Here is a 19,517-nt window from a genome sequence, read left to right as displayed (position 1 = left end):
GGCCACTAGTGTGAGAGAAGGCACATGCTGGAGATGGTGCTGAGGCACAAGAGGTCACAGCAAGACCGTGTGCTGGTGTCAAACTGTATTCCTACAGGTGCATTCAGCTTGGGTACATATTACTCGAGGTAGAAGAGTCAAGTTCAACAGTAAGGACAAGAATCTAATCTCTCCAAGTATGGAAGGGTACATGGATCCTCCTAAACTCTCAATGGTGAGGCAATGATTCAGATAGAGAGAGAGAGAGAGAGAGAGGAAAATCATATCACATGGCCAACTGCAATTGCAGACCATTCATCATGGGACTATAGGGCTCATTTCCTGTCAGTCAGCTGCCCAGCCACACACACTAACACAGAAGGTATAACATTTAAACTTTGGGATGCATTCCCGAGTGGCAGCCAAAGGAACTACCATTCTGTTTGCTTTCTGGTCATCAGCCAATGATGAGAATTAGGGCACTCTCTAGCTAGAAGGGGGACAGCTCAAACACAAAAAAGTGGAGAAGGCCACCAAATACTTTGATGGTGGAAGCTTCTCTCAATGCTTGGGCTACTCCCCCCCCCCCTTACCTCTTTCTAACTGAATGGCTCCAGTTCAAGATCATGATGTGGGACCACCCTTTTGACTAGATTATGAGGAGTGCACCTTGCTAATTCCTGTACTGGCTACCCCCTATTAATGTCATCCTGTTCAAGCTAAGGTGGACTTCTAGTTTCTCCCGTTTCCTTTGCTGGTAAATGAACTGAATCACAACACATATGGTATTCACATATATTGTACTCCTTTCTTAAGTTAAATAAACAATGCCAGTCTGCTTCCTTGCTGGTGGTGTGATACTAAACAGAATATTTGAGGGCTTAGGATTCTTCAGTATCAATCTCACAAAGGTTCCTACAAGACGTGTTAGGGTTGAGATCTGAACTGAAAGCGCATCGGGAAAAAAAATGGGGAGCAGCATACCATCCTAGACGAATGTGTGATGCCGTAGTGTGTGCCATTGGGAGGCACATACACTATGTCAAGGGCAGAAGTTACAGAAATGAAGAATTATGCCAAGAAGATTATCTTCAACAACAAGCACCTAGCTGTTAACCACTGCAGAAGGCACCTTGAAGTTAAGTCTTTCAGTTTTGTGCTGCATTAAATAATTGGCAAATGACTCAGCTCAGCTACTGTCATTGTTAATAAAATTGTACAATCTCATTTAATAAAATGAAGATAACATCTAAAAGTAAAAAAAATGATTTGTACAGAACAGAATTCTGTTGTACAGGTATATTACACAGCGGATACTGCTGAATAGCTCATTAGCGTCTCTCATTGGTGGATATATTCTGTTAGATGGATTCTACAGAAAGAAAAAAGAAAAGAAAATGCAGTTAGCTTAATGCTGTCAATTAAAATGACAAAAGCAATTACAGATAAATCACACAGTAAAGAATGTTGGCTGTATTACATGACCCCTAATTACAAAGTCATCTGAATTAGGGTGTGCTTTATAAATATAATGTTAAAGCAGCAGTTTTATTAACCAAAATACCTGAAATAAATGTTTTTAATGTGTAATATTTTTATTTTACTAGTACCCTGTGCGCATGACATAAAAAAGGTCTGAAAAAAAAGTTATGAGAAGTGCAGGTCTGTGACTGAACCAAACTCTCAATAAACGTATGACCATAAAGCATGTCAAAGAGCACAGAAATCCCTATATTCTGTTGAAACGCTTATCTTACAAAAGAAATGCAAAGTCAACTTTTGAAATAAAATACCAACTTGTTGCCCTGTATATGGTATGAAATAAGTACCTTCTTGTAAAACTACCTCATGAAAACTGTGCAAAATGTTTAATTCCCATGCAACTGGTGATTCTGCAAGAGCATAAAAAAGCCTTCTAAAATAAACAGATTACATATACAAATACCCCCACTGTACAAAACCCTTGCAGCAAACTCTCCACCACCAACTTATATGTTATTTTTGTAACAGAGTGGTAGATGAAAAGGGAGGGTAAATTCTTCTTACAAAAATGCTCCTCAGCAAAGTGCAGTTTTGTCAATATCATGTTAACTTCAGAGTATATTAAATTAACTAAACGGATGAAGGGTGTGAAGTTCCCTGTGTGGGGGTATGGGGAAGCTTTGTCCCCCATTTCATCCGGGACAATAGTTTAAGTTTTACTTATTCAATATGTCAAGGAATTTAGATGAAGAAAACCATCTTCGTCTAACACAACAAATGTACTATTCTGGCTTTGTCTGCCTATGTGAACAAATAAATTCAATAAATAAAATGCATGCACTCAATGTTTCATTATTTGCACTGACCACAGTGTTGCCACTGCATTCATGCATTACTAGACCCATAATCACCTTGCTAGGTCAGGCCTAGTCTCTGCATCCACTAGGCAGTATCTATAAAAATTGTCTACAACCTCAAACTTAGATGCTAGAGCTGGTCATTGGCTACATGACATCAGCTCCACTGCTAGGCTCCTCCAGTGCCTGCATCAACAGTCAAACAAGGGTAACTGCTTGGGTAACTGGGGGGGGGGGGGCAAAACCCCAGCAGTGGAGCTGGTGAAATGAAGGGATTACATAACCAAGACTGAAGTGAATTACATGACTCTGTGTAACTCAACTAAAAATAAGACTTTTATTTAATGCAGTCAACTGTGAATCATAAGTAATGACAACTTTACAGATATGCAAGGTGACATCAAAAATAGCCTATTTTGTATGTAAAGTCTTTCAAGGCGACTCAATAAAAATCAAGGTAAATGTTCCAAGGCAGAATTACGAAAAATACATTTTTGATTGGCTTCCACATTACTCGGTTCTACAAAGGGTCAGAACAGAGAAAGATTGCCGAAATATATCTTGAGGTATCCTTACCAGTTGTTTCAATGTCACTGCATCATCTGTCCTTCTGAATGAAAAAAGTGTTTTGTTTGGGGGGCACAGCCCACACACACTTTCCCATACAGGGACCGCGGCTTTGTGCATGCCCTTCTTACTATCAACTATTAAGAAGTCAGTGCATCATAGTCCAAAGAAGTTTCACCCACTGCTGCAACAAACTTAAGAAATTTGTCTTGTGTCTGCTCCCTACAGACTTATGTGCAAACCTGAAAAAAAGCATGACTTAATTGATTGGCACAGAGCAATCTGAAGTAAACCTACACAAAAAATGTCTGGAAAAAAGAAGGCAAAATGCTGCCTTACAAGCAGCCAAGATGCATGGAGTACTTGATATCATAAATGAGAACCTGTGAAAGAGGGAGCCATACCCCCTTCACCTGTGAAAATAGGTATAAAAAAGAACCAAATGAAGGGGGAAGAAGATGCAGAACAAAGAACAGAAAGTCTGAAAGGGGCACAGTTCACTATCTTCCTAAATAAGGTGTGACATTCAGTTTTAAAAAGCTCATTTCCAATTTTTGAATGAAGTAAAACATTTTAGGATGTGATGTAGAAATCTAGGAGTTCCTACAGGATACTAAGACACTTCAAAGTGACAGTTCAGTAAAGAATGGCAGATAAGTGACCCTCACTACCCTCCAAAGTATCAACTTTCAAAGCAAGGGAGTTAGAAAGCCATCTCCAACAGTATGATGCCTTGTTTTGCTTTAGTAAAGAGAACTTTCCAATCTAAATTATCGTACCTCAAAAAAAAAAAAAGTAAAAGTAACAACAGTGCACATATAATTCATTTTGTGTCCCTGGGAGTTGAAGCAGTTTTTTTTTAGAAAAGACATCTAGGGTTAAAAAGTGGTACGGGACTTGGAGATATCTGTTGGTGCTTTCTGTTAGAAGGATCTTCACCAGTCACCATAGCTTTTATTAATACACTTATAACTAACAATAGTTTTCACTGTTAAACTTTGCTGGTTGACATAAGAAGATTGGTTTTATGATGACTTGATTATTAATATGGCATAAATGCAGCTAATTTCTCAGTAGATCTGAAGTGCATTGTCTTTTTTGTGGCACCATTATGGACGTCATTAACTTAGATGAGGGAACTAGATAGGACTGCTTCTACTGCAGTGGTGGGGACTGTAACATTCTTGAGGTGTTCTGAAAGATGAGTAACAAGTTATAATTTTCAATGATAATGGAAATCAATGAAGCTGAGAAGGATGTGTTACTTCATCATCAATTAGTTACCAAACTATTCGTGCAGCTGAACAGGGGACTGACTTTGCAAGCTTATGTGAAATTATCAATTTTGTCAAAGTTGGTGAAACTGGAGGATGAAGCTCAAAGAAGAAAACTCTATAATAGTAGTAAAGGAAGACAGTCTGAACTATACTGCATCTGCAAAGGGCAAGCTGACTAAGTGGTTCAGATGTCAGACGGACTATAAATTTGGAAGTTTGCATGATTCTGAGAGGCTCTGAGCTGGGTTTGAAGTTTCTAATTTGTTTTTTTATCAGGTTAAGAGGTTTTTTTTTTGTACAAGGCCCCCCCCCTCCCACTCCCCAAACCATATGAGTGTTTAAGTTTTTTTTTTTCAGGGTACATCTTTGGTAATATTCAAATCTGTTGAGTGCAGATTACTGTTCCTTGCACTTTATTTTGTAACAGGGATAGCAACACATTGCTGTATTATCTTACAGCTTGAGTAATTAATTCATGTATTTGAATTTGACTGGGGTAGAATCCTGATCACAAAAGGTCAATTTTAGCTTCAGCCCACATAAAGCAGACATAAATACATGGAAAATAAGAACATTACAGTTATTAAAACATAACACATCCTTGTGTATGCAATCACAATGGAAAAACTACAGACTTGAATGACTTAATCCCACTTCTTACCAACAGCCCAAGTGTTTTGCTCAGCTGAGAAATGTACAGCTAATAGTACATCCGCGGTGGTGCAGCTGTAGCAATGCTGCCTCACAGCAAGAGGTTCTCCCATTCGATTCTTGGCTGAACTGCGGGGAGTGCCTTCTGTGTGGAGTCTGCATGTCCTCCCTGCGGTTGGGTGGGCATTCGAAAGACATGTGTAAATGGGCGTGCCTTCGTTGAAGGTTGGACATCGAGCTGGCACCTTGGTGTTCATGAAAATCTACTGCCAATCATTAGCGGACTGGAGTTCCGCTGTTGCGACCCCTAACCGGGAAAAGCCGAAAGACAAACAACTTAAGGGTGGAATAGCAGGTGTAGACAAATAGGGGGAAGGGAAAACTACAAAAGTCATCACAACTGTAATAAAATGTGAAGAAATATACAGCAAGGGTAAGTGGACCTAAGCTGAAAGGGTACCCTTAGGCTAATTCAGTACCACCCATGTAGCAGGAGTCAATCTGCCTGTACATACACAGAGGATATGGACTCAGAGCCTAGCAGTGATCGGGTAAGGAGTAAAAAGTATTCTTTAGCCAAGCACATGGATATAGGTGGCCCAAACAAACTAATGCTAACAACTCTTCGGCCTTTTAAAAATTAGTAAAGGTACATGTAAATAGTACAGGGGTGTAGGGTAGAAGGGAAACTATCAAAAGTAAATATCTACCTGGGGGTGTCAAATAAGAACACGTGTGTACACTGTATATCTAAAGAAACTGCAATTACATTTAACCTAGTCATTACAATTACATGATATCTTAAACCGATTCTTCTGTTGATGTTTGAATGTCAGTAGTGCAAGCCTGGAGAGTCTGAGCAGACAAGTATGTATCCCAGCAACTGTTAGCTTATAAACACACACCTGCCACCGTTTGCATAATGGCTGAGTATGGATGAATGACAATTGTGGAAAAGACTTCTGGAAAATGAAATACTTCCCTTTTTATGAAATTATGATAACACTAAGTTTGGTGTAATACACTGGTTATAAAGAATATTTAATGACAAGTAAGTTGTAAAAGTATATTAATACTACAGAAATGACACCTAGTGAGGCAAGGACCAAGCAAGGCCCCAGTATGAAGCACCATGTGCTAAAAGATGAAAATGAACATATAATTGGAATTTTTCATAGTGATCTGCATGTGATAAAAATGTTGCATTAGTCAAAAACATTATCCTTGAATAACTGCTTCACTGGTGGAAGGAGACTACTTTTTGTATCTTCTGATTGTTTGAATGTACAAAGATAATGCTCAAGTGTTCTGTGCTATGCTATTTTTACAAAACAGTAAATGCAGGATGAAATAACCTATTATATTACTGTAGTAGCATGCATTACTTGGATGGGGTGCACATATTTGCCTAATTGTACAATTTAAATAAAAAAGGGGCAGGGGCCTTGGAGATCATCTTCTTGCTGAACAAAATTTCCACATGATGCACTACAAGCTGACTGATGTACTTCTCTTTGAAATTTAAACCAACCAGAAAGGCACAGTATTTATTGAAAATATTAACTGCTTTTGTCCGTTATATACCACGACTTCTTTAGAATAACAAAGTCAACCTCCACAGCCATTAAATATACCCCCATTAAAAGTCACATGTTCTAATTAAAAATCAACTGCCATAGAAACAAATGAATCAATTCAACTGAAAGATAATGCATATAAATCACAATGTAATATTAAATATCACAATATTACATTGTGATTTATATTTATTACCTTTCTACATTGGATTTATTTCATTTTCTTTGTTTTTATTGTGGTAATGTGGTTTGTAGAAGCTATGGAGTTCAGCTTATTATATTTGACTGCCAAGGTCAGGGTTTATTAACAGTTCAATTGATTTATTTGTTTCTATGGCAACTGATTTTTAATTAGAACATGTAACTTTTAATGGGGGTATATATTTAATGGTTGTGGAGGTTGACTTTGTTATTCTGTAGTAGTCCTGGTATATAACGGACAAAAGTGCTTACTATTTTCAATAAATACTGAGCTTTTCCAGTTGGTTTCCCTTCTGTTTGTACTTTTATCAGTTTGTGTTTGTTTTTGCGGATTTGATTCTCTTCGAAATTTGATATAAAAGGGCATGAATGTTTTGTGTCTTTAAGAAGAAATTAACAGCATAAATTAACTGGACATAATCCTTCAAAGGCTGTAACACTTTCTCTCTCACCTAAAAGCAATCTGCACTACTGCTGATGTAGAGATCCACACCGCCAAAATAACAACTTGGTAATGTGATACTGTTTTAAGCAGCATACATGCAGTGTGCTCAGTCTGTCCTGAAACTTCCTAACCTCAAAAAGTTTTAGAATGTGAAAAGGGAAGATGTGATTTAAACAATTTTGAAGTCAAAATGCTTTTAGAAAAGCGATGAAGTCCTACCATCAATTGGCAAGCTTAAAACTGCATACAATCCTATCTGTGAAAACTCAAAGACAGCAATGCTGCTTTAAACCCAAGCAAAACTAAGAAAAAAATCATAATTATTTACCCTCAGGAAGTGCATATCATTTTAGTTAAACTTTAGATTTTAGAAAAATTATTTAAAAATGTGCATATAGCTCATGAGGGCTTACCTCTTGCAGCTGGTGATTCACCTTCATTCTGATCAGATGCTTCCGGAAAGAAAAAAAAAATATTTCAAAGAAGAAACAAAAGATACCACAAGACCCTCAAGCAGCCCCCCTCTGAATGTTAGACAAATAGTTTTCACAATGAGGATATTAAACGACAACATTATTAAACAAAAATGTTCTCATAAAGATGATTTGATAATAAAACCAAAACCAGAAAAGGTATGTTTGCAGAGTTCATTTAAATATTAAAAAATATTTTTAGGCAGTATTTAATCCTGCTAAATTTAAAGCAGCTCCTTTTACGAAAAGCATATGTTTACTTTCAGACATCTAAGTAAGATCATCTCCAGAGGTACCAGTCAGATAAAAAATACTGCTTTCTGCAGAAACTCTTTCTTCTGCATTTTATTTTAGTTGACATATTTAGAATATATAATGCACTGAGTTTATTTCTATGTGCTCCTCTGATGTGTTACTGTTACCATAGCTATATGCTTACTTGTCACATGGTGTTGTGCTGTTATGCATGTACTATTTTATTTATTTACACTTTACTTACACTGTGTTGACTGGTTTAGTCCTACTAGGCCAATGACCTCTCCTTCAGAGGAGACCCAAGGTGGAATTCATATCGAGTAGGGGAAATTTAACCAGGGCATCAGGGACCTTTCTCCTACTTTTTTTCACTGTGACGTGAAACATTTTTGTGGTTGCACTTCCTGCTTCTGTTTCTGGCACAGAGGCTGCTCAGAGAAGTAGAAGTTATGTACTTACCATAAGTTGGCATCTGTGTTGTCCAATTTCATTATGCATCATGAATGGGTCTTTGGATCTGTCCTCGCATCTGATTCAGCCGTTTCTTCCAGACATACGATCCGAGCCTCAAACTCCTCCCTCTTCCCTCTCCCATAATGCCTCACTCCTCCTCAAGCCCCTAGATCTAGTTTGCTGCCCCTTGAGAAAGATAGTTAGATCAACAGAACTGGACAGGCAAAGCAAGCGACCAACTGGAGCCCAGACTAAGAACCTGTGGGTTCTTTTACCCTCTATATCGCTCTCAGCTGAAAAAGGATGGGGGAAGAAGGGTGGGATGTGATGCATGATGAAACTGGACTACACAGATGCCATGTTATGGTAAGTACAAAACTTCTAATCCGATGTCCATTTCATTATGCATCATGAATGGGACAGAGTCCCCAGCTACATAAAACCTGGAAGGATTTCAAGGAAGGATATGCCTGAGCACTGCATAGCCAAAGGATGTGCTGTTTCTGGAAATAATGTCCAACTTGTAGTGAGAAACAAATGTATGAGATATGGACCAAGTAGCTGCAGCACAAATTTCATCAATAGGAGTCTTTGTGGAGAAGGTAGACAAGGTAGACTCAGACCTGGTGGAGTGAGCTCTAACCAGACAGGGGATTTGCCTGCCTTGTTGGGAGTAAACTGCAGAAATACAATCCGTAATCCACATGGCTAAAGTGATCCTTTATACAGCATGGCCTAATCTATTTGGTGAGAAGGCAATAAACAACTGATCAGATTTGCTGTGTGACTTAGTTCTGTGTAAATAGAAATGTAACTGCCTGTGTACATCCAACGAATGCAGCAAGTATTCACTTTTATTAGAATAATCAGGGAAGAACACAGGCAAGTGAATGGTCTGATTAATATTTGCTTCTGAGGTGACCTTTGGTATGAAAGATGGATTTGTTCTGAGTGAGACCATCTTTAAAGAAGGTAATATATGGTGGTTGGGAAGACACAGCTTGCAATTCCAACACTTCTAGCTGAAGTAATGGCCACTAGAAAAAAAGTCTTCCAAGATAAAAATTTTAAATAACATGAGCTAGCAGGTTCAAACAGTTTATGAGCAAGTCCCTGAAGTACCAAGGTGAGATTCCAAGGAGGGGATGGGTCTTTTATTGGAGGCCTGAGATGAAAATCTCATTTCATAAAAGCCTTACACAGTCTAGAAGTGGAGATAGTTGATGGAAAGCTATTACCCTTCCCTACATGGAAATTCGTGACAGCCACAAGTTGTAACTTTAGAGTGGAAAACTAGCTCTGTGCTAAAATAGTGAGCTGAGAAACATAAGAATGTCTGGGACTGAAGCAGAAAAAGGATTAATATTCCTCTGTGATGCCCAAATGGAAAATCTCTTCAATTTACTATGATATATTTTCTTGGCGGAGGTTTTCTGAGAAGCAAGAATAATTTCCCAAACCGGAGAAGCTAGCCTGCACTTTTGTAGAATTACTGGAAGTGGAGAAACCAAGCAGTCAATCGGAGGGATCGAAGAGGGGAAATCTGGCATTCCAACAGATGGGAAATCAGATCCTGCCCGAGATCCAGTATCCATGGAAGATATACGCTGTGAGACTGCAGAAAGGGGAACCGTACCTGAAGAGGCCAGTAGAGCTCTGAGTATCATAGGATAAGCATCATACAGGAGACCTGGGGGTCAGTCGTGGAATACAGCATCCCTGGGGTGACTTCCCGGGGAGCAAAGTACTTAACTTACTGCCCTTGTTGTTTAGGGGAGAGGTCGCAGCAAGGCTGGCCCCAACGGCTGAATATTTTATTCACTACTGATTGATTCAGGGACACTTGTGTGGACATGAGATCGATCTGCTCACTCTGTCCACGTTAACTTGGACTCCCTCGGGATGTGCACTGCAATAAGAAAGCGGTTTGAAGAGATCGTCCATTACCAAACCCTCACGGCCTCCTTGCACAATGAGTATGAAGGGGTTCCCCCCTGCATCTTGATGTACCAAACCACCAACATTTTCTGTAAGAACTGCAACTGTCCCCACAGGAAGGCAGTCCTGAAAGGCTTGCAATGTCAGAAGGACTGCCTTCATCCATAGTACATTAATGTGGAATTTGGTCTCTGTCATGGACCATGTGCCTTGGACCAGCTTTCCCTGGAAATGTCCCACCCTGACTGTGGCTACAGATGGGGGAAGAATAAAGGGTCTGCCAAGATGGAGGTCATCTGTAAGGATGCATCATTGCAGATGGAGTCTGCAAATCGGAGTTGGCCTGACTGAGGTTGACAATGGATGAAGCAGAATATACCACTGGACCACTAGGGTCCACTGGAGAACATGCATGAAGAACCCGGTTAGAGGGACCAGAAGAATGGCAGCTGACATGGACCCTAGGGCCTTGAGGACCAGTTGAGCTGGCGGTGTTGGGGTATCTAGTAACAGCTGAACCTGCTGTCTCAAGGAACTTATTCCCTGGCGAGGTTGGGCTGCTATCTGTGTGGTTGTGTTCAACTGCATTTCTATGAATTTGATGTCCTGTACAGGAGACATCTTGGATTTTGCCATGTTCACTGTAATTCCCAGGCAACTGAACAGTTGCAATATAACCTGAATTGTCTGATGTAGTGCCATTAGGAGCCAATTGTCCAGGTATGGAATCACCTGGAATCCTTGCAGACAGAGGTGAGCTGCAACCACTGCCATGCATTTGGTGAACACCCAGGGGGCAGTGGTGAGACCAAAGGGCAGTGCTCCGAATTGGTAATGATTGATCCCTAGACTGAAGCACAGATATCTCCTGGAGCACCTGTATATTTTGATATGATAGTACACGTCCTGGAGATCTACAGAGCACATCCAATCATTCTTGCACAGAAGTGGCAGAATGGACTGTACTGTAACTATATTGAATTTTTACTTCTTTACAAACAATATCAGACTACTCAGATACAAGATTGGTCGAAGGTACCCTGTTTTCGTTGGCACCAAAAAGAACCACAAGTAAGTTCCGCATCCTAGTTGCTTGGTTGGGATCTGCTGGATGACTTTTTTCTAGAAGTTTTTGAACCTCTAGAAGGGCACGCTCCCTCTGACTGGGTGGCACACCGGGAAGATACGTCCCGGAACTGGGAGGAGGAAGCGAAAAGGAAATGGAAATATAGTAACATCTGGAAATTATATTTAACACCCAGGTGTCATTTGTTATGTTTGTCCAGGCATCTGGGTGTAAAGAAAGTCTGCCCCTGACTGCCTCCAGAGTAAGACAGCTGGGCAGCACCTAAGGAGTGCTGATAGGGCCTATCGGAGAAGTGTTCTCTGAAGCCCGAGTTTTGTGGACCCCCTCTCCTTCTGGGGTGGCGTCAACCATTAAACCCTCACACCTCTGCCTCTAGAAGAGGATTCATCCTGCAAATCGGGAAAAGATCTTTGAGACTTATGGAACCACATCTTCTTCCCACTCTGTTGGCTCCTGGAGAAAGTCCTTTGGGGGAAGAATACTTGATGCCTACGGCAATAGGGCCTTCCCTTCTTGCTTGCTGCGGGTAAGGGTCTCTTACCGACAGCCCAAACAAAGAAAAGCCTTCAAAGGGGGTGTTCATGAGCGACACCTTAAAGGGGTCCACAGACCCACACAGCCTCATCCAGGCATGTCTCCTGAGGGCTATACCTGAACCAGCTGCTCAAAAGGATCCCTCTGCAGCATGGGAAATTAAACTCAGTGAGGAATTAGTGATGGAAGACTTGGTGGTCAGTTGGGGAGAAACCTCCTTGAGGTTCTCCTCAGTCAATGACTGCATCAGAGAGGTAGAGATATCCTTAATCAGGTCTCTCTCAAGGCACGTGAAGTGTACCAAATAATTCAGTGCTCTTGGTGTAAAGGTGGCTGAGGCATACACGCTCTTCCCATGGGGATGAATAGTGGAACACTGCTCAGCTAGCTCCTTTTTAGTGGCTGCAGAGACCACAATGGCATTAACTGGGGCAGCTTTACTCCAAAATGGGTGGTCATGGGGGGTTAAGGTATTTGTCCGTGCATTTGGGGACGGGCTCCATGGTGTCAGTCTCCTTCCAAGCCTGGCAGGCGATACGGTCAAAGAGCTGGTTTGCTGGTGGGGTCACCTAGGACATAGATGGGCCTGTCCCAAATGCCTCTGAGAACACTGACTCCTCAGAGGAAGGGGATTGGGAAGACCAGCAATTCTTTTGCTTCAAAATTTAAGATATCCCTGAAGAAAATATCATCGGTGGGAGATCTAGAGGACCCCCCTCTTCCTCATCAAAATCAATGTCCTCTGTCAAAGACCCCAAAGGGGAATCTAGGTGCTTCCTCTTGCACAGTCGCTTCTGAGGGGTCTCCTCTGCGGGGTACTTGGAAGAGGACTCAAAAGACAGGGGAACCTCTTGCCGAGGGGTAGTCTGGAGGCTCTCCAGGATGGGCTGATCGTGGACAAGATGGATGGCAGGAAAGCCCTGATTCGCAGGGGGTTGAGTAGAAGCTGGCGGAAGAGGGACCAGATCTTGCAGTGTGGAGAAAGCCCTTTCTAGCACACGATGCTGGGAGGGCCTGATGATCTACCGCAGAAGGCAAACCTGCCGAGAAAGATGAGGGCATTCAGGATCTGACACCATCAGAAGGCACTGGCCCCAAACTACCAAAGGCCAAGGCCCCCAGGGGAAGGGATGGCTCCAAAAATGTTGGGCTGACACTAGCCACGAGGACCTGGTGGGTGTCAACATCTTGGGTCCTGGACCCGCTCAAAAGCTATCGGAGCAGAGCTGGTCTGGGACACTGCCGGAGTCAAAGACAGACATATTCTGTGCTCCGATGATAGTCCACTTGGGAAAGCCAGGCCCTGCAACTCCAAAGCCGAGGGTTGGATCGGAGGAGGAGGCTGCGGTATCGGTGTTTGTATTCTCAAGGATCAAGCATGGGTCAGAGAAGGCAAAATCCCCAGCTGGATCTGGGCTGTGAGAGAACTCTGCATCATCCTATCCAAATCGCAGTGGGACAGCCCACAGGATCTAGAGGAGAACGAGGAATGTGTACACCTGACCAGAGACAGGTTTGGTCTGGGATGGTTGGGACAGGGAAGGGAGATTTACTCTGACATGGAGTACGGCTCCAGGACCTGAAGGAGTCTGCTCCGGAAATGAAGAGCTGTGGATCTGAACCACTTCCATGGGATCTGACCAACTGCTCAGACCCAAAGCCTGAGGAAATGACAGAGAGTAAGTCTTGGCTGTTGCCGGCTCTACTGGATCCAAAAGGCCTCTCGGATGCGGAGAGAAGCAGGAACAGGAGGGATCCAAAGATGATGGATCTGACAGTTTCCTGTGTTTCTTAGGAGCAGAAGCAGTGATCCCTAGGGTAGCTGAGGGGGCACACGTCTTTGGAACAGGTGTCTGAGCTCCAGAGTATGACAGAAGGCCTCTCAAAATCAGCTTGTTTTGCCGATCAGCAAGGGCTCGGGATTGAAGGCCAAGCAGATATCACACGCAACCTCCAGTTGCCCCGGTCCCAGACAATACACACACCTGTTGTGAGCATCGTTTTGGGGAATCTTATGCCCACAAGAGGCAAACCTTTTAAAACCAGAGAGTTTGTACAAACCCTCAGGTTTGTCTGACATGCTGAAAGGAAAACACATAAGCACATACAACGTACACACACACTAACACTATAAGAATAAACGAACAACTTAAAGATACGGGGACAGCTTTTTTTACATACATATATAAAGTATGAGAAAAGGGGAAAATTAGACAGGCAGAAGGTGGGAAAACCCTAGTGCCAGCGCCAAACTCCAAAAAAACAGGGAGATGGCTATCTAAGAATGGAGGGAGTTACCACTAACAAAGACAGAACACCTAAAACCACACAGAGGTAAGAAAAGGCTAGTTAGTAAGGTACAATTAAATGGAAAATCACTTAGCTGAAAACAGAGGCTAGGAATCACATCTATGCTGGAAGGCAGCAAACGAGATCTGGGGGGTTGAGGAGGAGTTTGGCATTATGGGAGAGGAAGGAGTCTGAGGCTCAGATCATATGTTTGGAAGAAATGGCCAGGTGAAGACCTATTCATGATGCATAATGAAATGGATATCAGATCAGGGAGTTACACCAATGGACTTGAGAGAGTTGTTTGGTGGTGATTTGGAGCAGGAGGAGGAGGTCAGCCTTCAAATCAGCTTAAAAATTTATTGACTGAGAAGAGAAGATGAAAAGGTAGTCGGACCTTCTATATCCTTGTCTGAGATTGCAGAATCGAGAGAGAAGGCATACATGCCTTCTAGTAGAGTTCCAGTTGTTGAAGATGATGGTGGGAAGATGGTCAAATCTTCTATGGATATTTTTGAAATAGGGGAAGGGTGCATAGTCAAACAAAAGGCAAACAAACCTTTTCCAGCAGCAGCTATTCCAGGATGAGAACCAGTGTGATGAGGGATGTGTTGTTACACATCTACAGTCAGGAGGGTTGCAGGAAATTTTATTAGAGAAATTATGTGAGGAAAGCAAACCTGAGAGGGGCAAGGATGTATCATACAGAGATATAAAGGACAACATTCAAAACAGAGAGGTACTTTTGATATAGTAAACAGAAGATGGTAAGACAAAAACTTATGCTGATATGGTTAAGGAAAAAGAAAAAAAAGGAATATCAGGAAAAGAAACAGTTATGAAACAAAGAATAAATTATACTGTTAGGATTTTATCCAAGGAAGAAAGACAAATAGAAAGATATGAGGTATGGGTCTGTCTCTAGCCCCTCCCTCGTGTAGATGACAAACAGGTGGAGTAGTTTGTTTATATGCTTTACTACATAGAAACACATCAGGATGGATAGCAACATTACAAAATATAAACAAACTGATTACCTAACAGACTACACAGATATACACAGCTAACTACAACATGGCAGTCAGGCTCGACCGTGCTCAGTCTTTATACACTTCTGCAAGCCCCTAAAAACCTTCTTAAAGGCATACATACATACTGATCTACAGGACAATGTTATTTCTCCTTTAGGAAGTTCTCCAGCAGAGGTAAGAGTTTTCATTCATATCAGCAAAGAAACTTTTCTGTGAACTAATTTTTGAAAATGTTCAAGCAATGGAAACTTTTTTTGAGTCACTATGAAAATAAGAAAGACTGTACTCCATAAAACACTTATGTAGTTAAAGCTTTTTTTCAGAGAAACTAAGAAGAAAATTCATGTCAATTTAGAGCCAAAATTGAAAAACAGACTTTGAAAAGACTTTTAAATAGCACATATAAAGATGTATTGAACATTTTGACAGTAGAGGATTATGGACTAGAGGTTGGGACTGTAATGTTGTACTAAAAATGGAAAATAATAAACTCATTCACATCCCTACTGTTATAAATCTAGATGGTCAAAAAGGTGTTAAAAATAATGAGGTCAACTCAAATCTGGTTTCTGATGTGGAAAAATCAGATCATTTGATTTTTGATTGCGCAAAAGTGAAATGTTTTATATGTAGTGATGCAAAAGAAAAAAAAAAGTTATGTACTTACCATGATGTTCTTTACTTCAACATATGGGTTCAGATCAGATACTCGGATCTGAAGACTCAGCTGTTACTCTAGCTCATGATGATCAACAAACTCTCGAGCTCCTTTCCTACCCATAATTTACCATGCCTAACTTCCTTCAGATCCTATTTACAGCTTGAGAGAGACAGAATGACTATAAAGAAACTTTGAAAATGCGAAAAAACAAGTAAACTGATAAAAACAACACAAACGGCACAACTCAGAAGGCGAATCTTCCACTTTAACTTAAAGCGCTTCTCGTTTGCACCAAAGCAAACTTCTTCAGAAGTGAAGAAAATACAATTCACATGACATTATAAAGCGAAGTGGAAGTGACGTATTGAAACATACATCTCATTCAATTAAACCCACATTACTACTTAAAACAGTACATAAATATAAATACATTTAACTAATAACACATTAAAACCAAAACCTGTAAAACAAAACAATTAAACTTCAAGATGTAATGAACATACTTAACTTTAGTACAGTGAAAATACTATACTATAAAAATTGTATTAAATGTTACTCTGCATTTGATGCATGAATTACTCGATCTAGATAAGCTTCCAAGGGAACAATAAACTCTAAATTGAAAATCTAACTTTAAACAAATTATACTTACATACTTATAAAAATAAAACTTAAAATTTAAATATTTAAATATATAGTTGATATACAATTTCACTTAACACCCAGATTTTTACGTTTAAGTATACAACCAATAGAACACATGTCATTGAGACCTGGGAATTTATAGGCATTTAATCTAACCTGCAAGTTCAAGTTCTTCCAAATGGAGGGGAACTGGGCCACCCCGCAAGGGTTGGAGTACTTGCAACAGTTCAGAGTAATGGTGAGTGTGGAAGAGAGGTGAAGAAGAGAGTACAGGGCAGGATGGAGTGGGTGAAGAAGAGTGTCAGCAGTGATTTGAGGCAGACGAGTACCAGTAAGAGTGAAAGTGAAAGTCTACACGAGGGAAGTGAGACCAGCTATGTTATATGGGTTGGAGACAGTGGCACTGACTAAAAGGCAGGAGTTAGAGCTGGATGTGGCAGAGTTAAAGATGTTAAGATTTGCACTGGGTGTGACGAGGGTGGACAGGATCAGGAATAAGTATATTAGAGGGTCAGCCCAGGTTGGAAGGCTTGGAGACAAAGCCAGAGAGGCAAGATTATGTTGGTTTCGACATGTGCTGAGGAGGGATGCTGAGTATATTGGGAAAAAGATGCTGAGGATGAAGCTCCCAGGTAACAGGAAAAGAGGAAGGCCTAAGATAAGGTTTATGGATGTGGTGAGAGAGGACACGCAGGTGGTTGGTATGACAGAGCAAGATGCAGAGGACAGGAAGAAATGGAAACAGATGATCCGCTGTGGCAACCCCTAACGGGAACAGCCGAAAGAAGATGATGATGTTCTACAGGATTTTCAGAAATACTAGTCTAAAATGTATCTATTTCTTCTGTTTTTTGATGGTCTTTCAATTCCTTTTACATCGTTTCTCAATTCTATATAAACCTGTTTAATTGCTTATTTTGTATTTATTTGTGTATCTTAAGATTTTCTGCCTGTGCTGATATTTTTAATTTATTTGCAATCGTGCATGATAAATCCTGATACATTATAATACTGCAAATACTGCACATTGTTTTTATCAAGTCTGACTTTTTGTTGATCTGTTGGCTCTGCTCTTCTATACTCTTCTAACAGTACACTTCTTGTCTTAATTGCTTTACAGTTTTCTCTATTCAATATTTCCATGACGTCATTCCATTTTTCCCAGTCCTTTCCATTACTATCCTGTGTTCTGGTGGTAGGACTTTTATCAATTATTTATTTGGCTGCCCAGTAATGGATCCCATTTACTTCTATTATATTGCAAGAATCTCTAGGGACAGTCCTAATTACTGTGTTCATTTGTTTTATCAAGCTTCTAACTTTTTGGGTTTTATTGACCTTCTGTAGTCTATTTCTTTCATTGATCTTAATATGTCTATTTCTTCTAAACTGAGGGTACATTCTTTGTTCGCCATTTCCTGGCAGGCATTCTATAGAAAGCTCCAGAGCTTCTACCTGTGCCATGTTCTCTCTAGTTTCACCCTGTGTCATCCGTTGCTCTTTCATATAGTAATATAGTAACTCACTGGCCTATCACTCCACGACACTGACTGCATCAGAACTGCCACAGTTGCCTTTTCTTTCCCTTGTGGTATAGCCCCAACTGAACCTTTGTACTGATTTCCTATGGGAGACTCCAAAATATCTTCATAATGTCAACTGATTAGATGCTTCCTGCTCCAATGGTTTCTCCTTAATTTGAGTGTCCATTGTTCTATCCTGTTGTGTTGTTATCCAAGTTAAATTTTCTACACTAAATCCTTCACTTTGCAGGTAATCCATAACCTCAAGTTTTTATTTCTTTAACTTCTCCACTAGTAATCCTCTTTTCTACTTTTTCTCTCTGTTTTCTTTTTTGTATTGTAAAATTTTCCATATCCAGATGTCTTTCCTGTATTTCACTTCAAATAACTTTGGTGCTGCTCTTTTTGCAATGATTAGTTTTGCTTTCTCCTTTACATAAATATTGCACCATATTAAATCTATTTTTCTTTCCCATTTCCATATTTCTACTTCAGACTTCTCCTGCTCCTCTTTTTTTCTCCTTACTTTCGGGACTAGTTGTTTCATCATGCTGCGATATTACCTGTTTTAGACTTTCTACACTGAATACTTTACTTCGCAAATATTCCATAACTTCATCTTCTATTTTTTTAACTTCTACTTGACTAATCTTCTGTTCTACATTCCCTCTTTGTGATCTTATTTTTTTATTGTGAAATTGTCCATATCTGGATGCATTTGCCTAGATTTCTCTTTGAATATCTTTGGGGCTGACTTTTTTGTGTTGATTCATTTGGCTTTCTCCTTTGCATAAATATTGCACCATATCAGATCTCTCTTTCCCATGTCCATTTTTTATACCCTTCAAACATCTCTAAATTTTGTATTTTACATTTTTTGCACTTCCTCTGCCACTTTTTATCCAAACGGCACAAGGTTTCTTGGTTTATATGGTGTTTTTTATGGATCTGTTTTATTAATTAACACAAAATTTTATGTAAAGCTTCTTGACAGTTTTTCTTGTGGAAGTGTTTTTCTTTCCTCTTACTTTTCTCTTAATACTTTCATATATCTTATCTGGAAATTCTGGGCTTCTTGCATAATAGTAACAATACATTATTTCTTTCTTATCCTCGACAAACCACTCTATCATCTGGATTGCTCTTTTTTGGCCCACCAGTTTTTGTAATTTTTGTGGACTGCTACTTCTTTCTACAACAGGGGGGCATCCTCCTCCTGGTCCTGGCCTAGCCCCATTGTAGGAATATTTCCATGTCTTGAGGATTCTACACTGTCATTTTTTCCAGTCCTGGTACCAGTGTGTCTACCAGGATTGGGCACTTTTTTTGCCTGGGACTTGTGCACCCAGCTATCCTCTTTATTTTTAACCTACTTCAATCCATGATATATATTACATAAAATACAGTCTATACATCAGTGTCGTCTTGGTGAGACTTTGTGAAAAACAGGGTCCACCTCATCATGGTACTCACCAAGACTTGAGGAAGATTAGAATTCCAGCAACACTTCTCTCCTTTTGTTGGTTTTATCATCTCTCCATTTGGACCCCTACAGTGCAATCTGTCTCATGACTTAGAAGGTTCTTTCAGCT

The 19,517-nt window shown here is 40.3% G+C and overlaps 1 protein-coding gene across 5 annotated transcripts in view; it reads right to left on the bottom strand.

Annotated features, from left to right (window-relative positions):
• Positions 1-1,181: 1,181 nt before the first annotated feature.
• Positions 1,182-19,517, bottom strand: part of GTF2I (general transcription factor IIi) — a 1,956,122-nt gene continuing 1,937,786 nt past the window's right edge. For all 5 annotated transcript variants that reach the window (XM_044054149.1, XM_044054148.1, XM_044054147.1 and 2 more), the window contains 2 exons: positions 7,450-7,488; positions 1,182-1,351 (listed from right to left, as the gene is read on the bottom strand). In XM_044054149.1, the coding sequence (XP_043910084.1) occupies positions 1,341-1,351; positions 7,450-7,488 (50 nt within the window). In that variant the 3' untranslated portion in view covers positions 1,182-1,340. The remainder of the gene's footprint in view (positions 1,352-7,449; positions 7,489-19,517) is intronic.

Source organism: Protopterus annectens, chromosome 13.part0 (assembly GCF_019279795.1).
Source record: "Protopterus annectens isolate FY-2018-M chromosome 13.part0, PAN1.0, whole genome shotgun sequence".
Classification (NCBI taxonomy): domain Eukaryota; kingdom Metazoa; phylum Chordata; order Ceratodontiformes; family Protopteridae; genus Protopterus; species Protopterus annectens.
This window is presented reverse-complemented; position numbering and strand designations above follow the sequence as displayed.